The sequence below is a fragment of the Eupeodes corollae genome, chromosome 3 (assembly GCF_945859685.1).
Source record: "Eupeodes corollae chromosome 3, idEupCoro1.1, whole genome shotgun sequence".
In the NCBI taxonomy this organism is placed as follows: domain Eukaryota; kingdom Metazoa; phylum Arthropoda; class Insecta; order Diptera; family Syrphidae; genus Eupeodes; species Eupeodes corollae.
Genome location: NC_079149.1, coordinates 95741164 through 95752261, shown reverse-complemented (window position 1 = coordinate 95752261; position 11098 = coordinate 95741164). Strand labels below are relative to the sequence as shown.

At 38.6% G+C, this 11098-nt stretch overlaps 1 protein-coding gene across 1 annotated transcript; it reads right to left on the bottom strand.

Annotated features, from left to right (window-relative positions):
• Nucleotides 1–528: 528 nt before the first annotated feature.
• Nucleotides 529–8247, bottom strand: LOC129951402 (synaptotagmin-1). The gene is made up of 8 exons (XM_056063527.1): nt 8032–8247; nt 7799–7965; nt 7545–7747; nt 7369–7482; nt 7181–7301; nt 1510–1700; nt 1143–1446; nt 529–1077 (listed from the first exon to the last, which is right to left on the bottom strand). Exons 1-8 carry the CDS (start codon nt 8217–8219, stop codon nt 884–886), a joined length of 1482 nt encoding a protein of 493 aa, XP_055919502.1. The 5' UTR covers nt 8220–8247; the 3' UTR covers nt 529–883.
• Nucleotides 8248–11098: the final 2851 nt, after the last annotated feature.

Sequence of the window (11098 nt, the reverse complement as noted above, 5' to 3'; positions counted from 1 at the left end):
TCACAAGTCATCTCATAACCTATGAGAAGTTAGGAAAACTAAGTGAGATACTAAAAAATGATATAAAGTGTTTTTAAAAGGTTAAGATTTGAACTTCATAATCATAAAATTTATTGTTTTAATTGTATACTTAGAAAACAACTATTTTTAGTTTTCTTTATCATTTTTAACTCATTTTTAATTCAAGGTTAATAATAAATTAAAATCGTCTCAAATTTGGTTTGCACCTGAATTTATAAATGATTAAATAAAAAAAGATAACCACAGATAATTGAAAATAGTGAAACTTTAAACGAATTAAATAAATTAATTGTTTGAAGTTATATAAAATTCAAATGAAGTTAGGAAATGATTCTTGAATTTAATTTAGGTAGTTATATAAAAAAGGTTAAACGTTTTTAGCTATAGGTTGTAAATGTTTCGATAAAATGTATTTAAAAAAATATCTAATTTTTGCATGTTATCTGTCATAAAATTTGTTTAGTTTAATTGTTGTTTAAAATATGATCAATATTAGTCCTATTTGTTTCTTTCTTTATACTTAAAAATTCCCAAATCATTTTTGTTTTTTCAAATTGAAACCCATTGAAATCCTGGAGGTATCAATTTTATATGTAAAATTTCTTTCAAATTTATCAAATACCATACTTCAATTGATTTCCCTTTTTTAATCTACAAATTGGAAGCAGCTTTAATTTATTAATGTGTTTCAGGTCTTCTTTAAGTATACCCATTTGTGTAATGCAGCTCATCCAATTAGCTTTATCATTAATACATATATACGAGTAGGATAAGCTAAGTTTTCACATCAATATATATGCACTATAATTGAATTTTTCCTGTTAAAGTCCACATTGCATTTGCTTTAGCTAATGAATGTCTCTTAATATCCTTTTCCCTGTCCTTGGGATGATGAATTTGTTGATTGTCCTGCTGGTCTACCAATAACTTCCTGTAAAGGTACCCATTGAGCAGTTGCACTTTTCGAACGAAACATTTCATCGAAAAACATTTTCTCTTCTAAACGAACTTCTGGTGAATTTCCAATTATGGCACGTCCCAGAATTTCACTTGATCCTTTAAAAATAATGAAGAAAATGTAAGCCATTTGGAAAAAACAAAACAAAAAATCAATTATTTACCCAGAAGTCCATCATGAACTATAGTGAATTCTAGAATTGAATTTTTTAATAGATCCTTCGAAACGTCAAAAGTCAATGCCTCGTTAAAGACTGGATTCACGGTATTTCGAACTACACCTGTTTTGCGTTTTTTAATCTTCTTCCCACCACTGATTAGGGTCACTTTGACAAAAGGATCTGATGAGTTGCGAGTATCATCGACTACACGTAAATTTCGAGCCTTTATCATAACCACAGTTAGACGTTCGGCTGATGGGAGGTAGGCTAAGGAAAGCATCAAATCACCTAAGTCTATTTTCGAGTCCTGGAGGAATGTTAAAAAACAGATAAATTTCAATTATAAGAATAGAACAATATTCTAACTTACCTGCTCAGCACATGACCCCAATTGTGTCCAAAGTTGAACTTTGTCTGATAAATCCATGCTGGCCAAAGGAAGTTGAGCACCTCCAATGCAAACGTGACGAGAATATGCATCGAAATCATAGAGAAGAATTTCAATTGTTCTCTTCTCAATGACCGCTGGGTGTTCTTCGAAAACAAAATCTTCATCGAAAACTTAAATGGAATAAAAAAGTTAAGAGTTTTATAGTTGTTATATCATAATTATTTATATGGACTGCAAAGCAAAAATGGAAGCTAAGGAAAAGTTGGAAGTTTGTTTTTAAAGGGCGATTTTTTTAAAGCTAAAGGAAAGAAAATAACAATTTAATATTGAATAAAAGAACAGGAAGGTTAAGAAATTTAAAATTCAAAGATTTGATGAGCAATTAGAAGTGGAAATACGGAAAAGTTTTTACAGTAGTTTTAATGTCTCATATAATTTTTTAAATACAAACGAATGCTGAGATTTTCTGAAAATACGCGGGACATGGACACTTTCAAGATTATCTATTTATTGGAATATTGTGCTAGAAATAACACTAACAAATTGTCTGTCGATTGGAAAAAGAAATAAAATATTAATGCACAATAAACTAGAAATATTAGAAATCCAGTCAGGTGGTTTTAATAACGGATGGCAATATTCAAAAGATACTCGATAAGAGTTGAGTAGTTTGGAACTCTTACCGAACTAAGAGCACAGTTATAGTTATCATTGAAATCTTGTTGATAGGTTGGTTATAGCTTTCATTTAAAATGTTTGTCATTGCAATTAAATTTTATGATTTGAAGTTAAAGTTTATCCTTGAAAGTAAAACTGACAGATGGGAATACGAAGAAAATGGAATGCACTCAGTGGAACGATTTTGTTTTGAAATTTTAAATATTTTTGCTAAATATTCAGCAATTGAATACGGGAATCCAAAATTGAACACCTTTCGTTTTTTTTGCTAACTAGTAATTGCAAATTGTGTTAAAAAACAAACATCCAAACATGTCTAAAAAGTGACAGTTCGTGAAAATAAACGAAGCAAATACGCTTAAACGGACATATTAATTGGAATTCCCAGCTGTTGCCTGGACCATTCCATCCACTGCTCTAATAAGAATAATTTTCCAGATGTCATATGGATTTTTTTGATGTTCAAATGGTAGACATGTGCATTCAAGAGGAAACAAGCGTCCACAGGTTTTTCTCAAAACCCACCTCTGTCTATCAACTCCTACTCTCAACTCCCCGTGGTGAACATCGGATGCCTAGTACCTCAATTGGAGATTGGGTTCCAACCCCAGTGGAAAGTTGTTGGGGGCAGCAAACGGGAGAGGGGGGAGAGGTGTTTCCACTAAGGCACCTCTCCTTATCCAGACGGCAGCGGACGAATTCTCGAGATGGAATCAACGGAGGCGTCTACAGTTCCAGTAAGGTTAAACTACTTAGTGAACACTTTATAGGGCTTCTTCGACATATTCCAGCCTGTAAGGAGCGATTTATCCGGCTCCCCGTTCTTGGAGTTAAACTAAGGATCTGGCCCTCCAGGTTGGGGGTTGTGCCGTTGGGGTCACTTCCTGGCCACGGAAAGAATACCTTTAGTTGCGAAGCACCAACAAGCCTCGGATACGGACGGATTCACTCTTGACAACCCACGCAAACGAATTATAAGGACAACGAACTTCGGATATGCACATGGAATTTTAGGTCCCTTAACAGACCACGTGAAGCCGTACAATTAACAAAAGCCCTAAACTACTGCAAGGCAGATATAACCGTCATCCAAGAAGTGCGATGGGATGGACCGGACAAACGCAAACTAAAAGACTGAGATATATACTATGGCAACTGCTGCCGAGAACAAAGACAGCGTCTATTTGGGTGTGGATTTGTTGTTGGAACTAGACTCAGACAAAAAGTCTTGAGTTTCAACAGTGTGAGCGAGCGAATCACGACAATCCGTATAAAGGCTTAATTTGCCAACATAAGCCTAATATGCGCGCATGCCCCAACAGAGGAGAAAGATGAAGACACCAAAGACATATTCTTCGAGCTCTTGGACAAGACATATGAGCAGTGCCCTGGCTATGACATTAAAATTGCCTTAGGAGATTTTTATGCCAAGCTAGGAAAGAGAAGACATCTTTGGTGGCATAATCGGGAGACACAACCTGCACGACACTACCTCCGACAACGGATTCAGGCTGATCGATTTTGCTGCGGGGCGAGACATTCTGGTAGCTACTACGCAGTTAACACATCTCAATATCCACAAGGGGACATGGAAATCTCCTGATCAATCAACCGTCAACCAGATTGACCACATTGCGATCGACGCACGACACTTCTCCAGTATCCATGATATCCGAACATTCCGAGGGGCCAACATTGACTCGGACCACTACCTCGTTGTAGCCAAGGTACGGCTACGGATATCCCGATCCAAGCAAAAACAAGGAAGTACTGTGAGAAGATTCGACGTTAGAAGGCTACAATCGCAAGAGACTGCCATGTCCTTTTCCGATCGAGTCTCTAATAACCTCTTAAGGAGTCCTATGCTTCCTGCATTAAGCATTGAAAACCAGTGGCAACATTGCCTTGCAGCCATCAGAGATGTCGCCTCTGAAGTGCTAGGTTTCACACAGCCACCACAGCGAAACTCCTGGTTTGACGACGAATGCCGGCAAGCGCACGCAACGAAACAAGAGGCATACAAAACGGCGCTGCACAAAAGGACTAGAGCTGCTCTTGAGCTCTGCGAGCAGAAGAGGAGAGAGGAACACCGGCTTCTTAGACGGAAAAAAAAGAGCATGAGGTTCGAAAATTTTAGCAAGAGGTAAAAAAAACCTCCCTAGTGTACCAGCCACGAACCGAAGCCTGAAAAGATGGTCAGGGGAACATCGTACAACCGTAGTCGATGCTGAGAATATGAAAAGACCACACCTCCAAATTATATATGATGACGAACCGAATTCCGCTGTGAGGGAGATAGAACCACTCAACCTCGTCGACGCAGATCAACAATTCCGCCTACCCGACCTCGACGAAGTGAAGATAGCTATATGAGTGGAATCTGAGCACAGTGTGATCGATACATAAGAAAGGAGACCCTCTAAACTGCGCCAACTACAGATCCATCAGTCTTCTCAACATTGCATATGAGATCATCTCTGCCATATTATGTGAACGTCAGGCTTCAGACCAGGAAAGTCCACTATCGACATAAATACGAAATATTCACACTACGGCAGATCTTGGAAAAAACCCAGGAGCTTCAAATCGAAACACACCATCTCTTTATCGATTTTAAAGCCGCGTATGACAGCATCTATAGGGAAGAGCTCTACCGAGCAATGTCTAGTTTTGGCATCCCTGCCAAACTTATCCGTTTGTGCAGAATGACGATGGAGAATGCACGCTGCTCTATCAAGGTCGGAAAAGATCTCACCGATGCATTTGATGTCAAAAAAGGTTTTAGACAAGGCGATGCACTGTCATTCGACTTCTTCAACATTGTTCTGGAAAGAATTGTGCAAAACTTAACTGTCAACACTAGAGGCACAATCTTCCAGAGGTCCATCCAATTACTCGGATACGCAGATGATATTGACATAATTGAAAGATCAAAGCGTGATGTTAATGGAGCGTTTTGAGCATTGCGACGGAAGCGAAGAAGATGGGTTTAGTGGTCAATGAGGGCAAGACCAAGTATATGCTGTCATCAAAAAAGGACACTGAACGACGACGTCGTGGACAAAACGTCACCATGGACAGCTATAACTTTGAGGCAGTTAAGGACTTTGTCTACCTAGGCACCGCTAATAACACAGACAACGACACCAGCGCTGAAATCAAACGAAGAATAACTGTTGCAAATCGCTGCTTCTTTGGACTTAGAAGGAAATTGGGAAGCAAAGTCCTCTCTCGAGCATCTAAAATCACCATTCTCATTTATGGCGCTGAGGCCTGGATCCTGTCAAAGAAAGATGAGAGCGTCTTAGGATGCTTCGAGAGAAAAATTCTTCGGGTGATTTTCGGTCCCGTACGCATGGATGGAGAATGGAGGAGAAGATATAACGACGAAGTGTACGGGCTGTACAGCGACACTGACCTAGTTTGCAGAATTAAGGTCCATCGGCTTAGATGGGTGGGTGATGTAGAGCGAATGGACCCGGGTGGTCTGTGAATCCAATCCCGGGGGCCGGTGGAGTAGAGGAAGACCGGGACTTAGGTGGGAAAAGACCTCAACCAACTTGGCAGGTGTTAGTTAAAGTAGCCATTCCGTTATTTTAACCTAAGCAACATTTTGAAAGATAGTAAGATGGTAAAATCGTTACAAACTACGTAAATAATCTTTTAAGCTTAGTAAATTGCTTAAAATGGTTAAACATTTTACTAAATCGTAAAAAATGTTGAGCTTATACTTTAAACAAAAAAACATCCATTATAAGTCCTAAATCTCTTTTGTATGTAAAACATAATACATTTCTATAATCACTTTAAAAAACATCCATTTAAATTGAAAATGGCAAAATGTTGATTGTACGTTGAATTGTATCGCTGTCCCATTTTTAAAATAAAATCTTACACTGAATTTATCTAAATTTCCAATAGGTAAGTGTGCTATTGTGTAGTAGGGACACAAAGAAATATAATTAAAGCTTTAACAAAACAAAAACACTTTTCTGGGTATATATTATTCCTTCATCTCAAACGTTCCATAAGTTTTAAACAATTAAAATTTTTTATTCTCTTAACAATAGCGTGTTATTTCCACGACTTTAAATATGAAAGGTACCTGCTAAGAGCTTTTCCAACATTCTTGTTCCTCATTTACCTGCTATACCTCTTTCAAAACCACAAACTAGCAGAAATACAAAAGGTTTACCTGCTTTACCCCCGTTTTTGTCATAATAAATTGCAATATATGCAAATGAATAATTATTGTGGCCATAAATTGTTCTCTCGTATCATCAGATCACATTTTAAGTTCAGAGTGGAAAATTCCATTTACTTAATATTGTATTCGTGTTCTTAGTTTTCCCGAGTCCCGTCCCGACCGGATCCAGTGACACTCAACCTCAAAGCTATTCGAAATTTTATTCCATTCACGTGCACTCTCGCTTGCACTCCAAGGAAACTTAAAACCCTCAAGAACAAGCAAGAGTACACACCATCAAGCTCAAGCCTCTTCCCCCCTCCCTCCCCCATCCCTTCCTTCACAGCGCACATAAATTCTTTTGTACATATTTTCCTTATTTGTTGGAACATTTTTCAACCTACAAACATTTTCTATGTTTTTTGTCGTGAGCGTGCTTCCATTGCGTCGCGTCGTCGGTGGTGTCGGATGTCCTGGATTTTCATTCATAAAATATGCGGAATTCAGAAAACTCTTCCTCAACTATAAGCGTCAATCATCTTGGCATAAATAATGCGTTGGTGGTGTAGGTATCTTCCTTAAAGAACCATCCCCATCACCATCGCTAGAGCCTGGGTGAGAATAGCTAAACAAAGATTTATTGCAACACAACTAACGTGTTTTATTTGCGTTGCAAGGATAACCTGGAGAACTACTAATAGACAGGTGGATACACACAACAGGAATAATGGAATAGGTAAACACTTTTAAAGGATAAAATGCAATTAAGGAAATCCCATAAATTACCGGGATTTAATGTTTTCTTATGAATCCTGGTCTGCCAGACGTTTTTCTTGTCCGGCAAAAGGCGAACTTTGGCATAAGGATCAGCTGTTCCACTAAAGTCTCGAGGTTGAAGATTCTGAGCCTGGAAGGATATAAGATTTTTGTGATTAAAAAGTTTATTTTGTATTTTTTAATAATTCAAAACTTACCTCAATCAGCCTAACCGACAATATGCCGGCAATTGGATCATATAAAATATTCAAATGAATCGTTCCTCGAATTTCTTCGTTCGAAGGAGTTGAGGAAGATTTTTGAAGAGAATTCTAAATAAACGGACATTTATTTTTATATTTGTGCGTTAAGTTTTTTCTTTAAGATTTCTTACACTTTTATATAAGGACATGTCGATTTTCGTGTGATCCAACTTGGAATTCATTGAGGAAACTTTAGGTCTGGCCGGCGTCATTCCAAGGACGACATGTTTGTCCGAACGGGTTATTGGCACGGAACCCGTAGCCGAACAGATTGAAAGAGAAATCGACTTGTTGCTTCCAGTAGGTGAAGTTGGTGTTTGTGGAGGAGATTCATCTTTAAAACAAAATTAGATGTGTTTTTTTACAAGGTGTCTTCTTAACTTACCCGCTGATGATACAACTTGATTGGAAGTTGTGGAATTGTTCTTTAAAGGTGGCACCCAAAAAGTTGGGTCATCATTTATTGATGTTGGACTAATATTTCCCTTTCGGGAACATTCACTTATAGAGTCTACATTATATGCTGATGCTCCACCGACAAGAGCTTCACGGCTTTAAATAGTAATTATAAATAAAATAAGTTTGAAAGTGCTTAAGAAGATATCAATTAGAACTTACCTGTCGTTAGCCTCTTCGTTGTCATTTGCCGATTCGAGTAGAGTTTTTTCGAACCAATTTAGACGGTATTTTTTAGAACATGTTATATAAGCCAAAGCTCCCATCAAAGAAACCAACATAAATGATATTGAAGCGTACAAGGCTACTTGAGCCAAAGAGATTTCTTCTTGACGGATTATTATGTCCATTTTGTTATAATTTATTGAATTGGGATTGAAATAGATCTGAAATATAAAAATTAAAGTTTAGAATTTGTGACAAAGATAAATTCCTAATTAAGGTTCTAGAGCTCGGATCAAGGGTGTTCAGAAAGTTATCATATAAAAATCTTATCAGTGCTCAGGTTTTGATAAGCCTTCAAAAAAAAACTCTTACTTATAATAAGCCCATTCCTTGCCATTACAGAAATCGTTGTTATAAATAAACAAGAGGTAAGGAACCAAAAGATGTAACATCTTACAGACCAATATAGCTTACAATGGCGGATTTAGTGGAGGGTATTCACGCCGAACAGTAATTTTTTAGATTTTGCCTTCTAGCAGCAGCTCCAATCTAAGCATACGGAAAGTGACAGTGATAATAGACTCTAGAAAATAAGCTTAAAAAAGCCAGAAAATTATTCATATTAAGTTCTGTTTTTTGTGGTACCCGTGGCATGATGGTTAGTGCGTTGGACTGTCGAGTACGACAGTGACCAGTGCTGACTGGGTGCTGTAATGCAGATTTCGAACGAAAGATTGAATTTGGACGAATACTTTGCAACGCCTCGTTTGACCAACGCCCTAGCGAGAGAACTTGGTTCGAGTGACATAGCCCCACCAAACAACAGAAACAAATACAGAAATTGACCAATATTTACAACAGATGGACGAAACAATAAAACGAACAATGGAACGGACATTACCAAAGTACAAAGAACGTGACCAAATGGACGCTTACAGAAACGCGACTATTGACGCACTGCCAAGGCACAAGAGTGGCTTACTGACAAGACTCAAAAACTTGTACAGACGACTTACAGACCCATATGACTTGGAGGTTAGGACACTGAAGTCGTCAATAAAAAATGTCAATCTATTGATTAAGGAGAACTACAGGTTATCAATTAATAAGTACTAGGACCGCAGGATCCGGTCAGTTAATTCGAGTGACCCTAGTATGTTCCCTAAAATCAACCAGATATTAAGGAAAAAGAACGACAATGAGCTTCCGAGTTTGAAACTCCAAAGAACAGAAGAGAACAGATACGTACTCAAGACAGCGCAAATAGATCCAGAAGAAGCCATCTTTGACGATGACTTTTATATAATTGAAGATCCGAAGGAAAAAGTGGAGGCGGTGGGAGCTGCTTTCCAGCAAGTGTACAAGGTGAATGTTAGCATTCGCCCCAACCACGACCTGGAAAACGGAGCCCTACTAAATAACTTTTACCTTCGAAATGATATGACACAATGGCGATCTGATAACAGCGGTTTCATTCGGTTCAATGACGATTTCTTGACAAATGCCATAATCGCCGAGCAAACGGGAGCAAGTCTCTTGTTAGTAACGAAGGTTGAGTTTCAACTCATCTTCAATTCAATAAAAAAATAAAAAGTCAGCTGGTCTCGATGGTATATCCAACGTTGTACTAAGACATTTACCGATGGAAGCAATTGACATTTACACCACACTCTTCAACAATGCACTGAATAATGTATGTTATCCAATGCATTGGAAGGCCGCTGTGGTTCATCCTCTCCCGAAAAAGGGAAAGGAATACTCTAACCCGTCAAATCTTCGGTCGATAAGTCTTCTTCCGAGTATCAGCAAAGTTTTCGAAAAAATATTTAATAGGGCTTTGACGAAGTGGGTTCAAGGCGGGTCATGACACAATTCATGCTGCGTCTAAACTCGTTTCTGATATCCAATGGAATAATTCAAAACAACAATGCACAGGTGCTGTTCTGTTTGATTTGGAAAAGGCCTTTGACACCGTATGGTTAGAGGGTCTTTACCTAAAACTGAGCAGGCTTGCTTTATGATATGCTTAACGGTAGAAAGTTTGTTGTCAAAAGTGGCAATGTAACTTCTACCACAACATTCTCAATTAAAAATGGTCTTCAACAGGAGCGGTGAATTCGCCGATTCTCTTCATCATTTACACCAGCGATCTGATAGGTAGTCTTACAAAGGCAATTGCGTACGCCGACGATCTAATTGCGTACAGAACAGCCCGAAAGGTTGAGGTTATTAGAATTCTCTTGCAGCGTGATTTCGACAAGATTCAGCGATATTGCGACGACTAAAAACTGAAAATAAATGTCCAGAAGTCGGAGACAATTCTGTTCCGGACTCCGTTGGCTAGAGCCACGAGGGATACGTGCAAGAATTGTCGCAAGATGGTCATCGTTGATCTTCACGGGCAGCCATTAGCGAGCAAAAGTGTAGTGAAGTACCTTGGTATCTGGTAAGATCAGTATTTGTATTTCGACAGACACATTAATGCTGCTCTGACCAGGGCCAGAGGAGCCTTCGCTCTGACGAAACGGCTGTTTTTTAGCAGTCGGCTTGACCCCAGAGTGAAAGTATTTTCGGGGCGTTCTATTCGAACTACGAGTATTTTGAAAGTGCACGCTTGAGCGGTTTCATTTCACCAGAGGCATTCCTCTTTTTAGACAGATGCGGTCTGATACAGGATAGATTGGCAGTTCCGCTAATCTACCACGTCAGACGACGAACCGTAGATAGGCGACTCCTGTACAAACGGGACGTCATGGCACAAGGCTGAGCAGAGCTCCTTCGGTTCAGTAGGGCTGTGTCCGAACGTGACCGAACTGATAGTGAAGCAGGAGAACCAGTTTTGGTGGCTTCAATCGGCACTTCATAGTGGGTAGTCGGGATGGAGTTTTTAGCCTTGGCCGGCTTACATACTTGTTTTATGGTTTTAGGGTTTAGTTTTAAGTAGAATAGGCATGTTGGCACAAAAAGAAATACAAAACAAAAAATATGGAATAAATTTAAAAAAATATACCTATAAAATATGAAAAACAAAAATGTTAGATGGTTAGATTTGCTGCTGTGGTTG

Excerpts from the sequence above, each read along its gene's own strand:
- LOC129951402 (XM_056063527.1), bottom strand. The coding sequence starts at position 8,219 with ATGGACATAATAATCCGTCAAGAAGAAATCTCTTTGGCTCAAGTAGCC. Across the intron at positions 7,483-7,544 it reads ACATGTCCTTATATAAAAGT|AATTCTCTTCAAAAATCTTC; the intron begins GTAAGAAATCTT and ends CCGTTTATTTAG. Across the intron at positions 1,447-1,509 it reads TGGGGTCATGTGCTGAGCAG|GACTCGAAAATAGACTTAGG; the intron begins GTAAGTTAGAAT and ends ACATTCCTCCAG.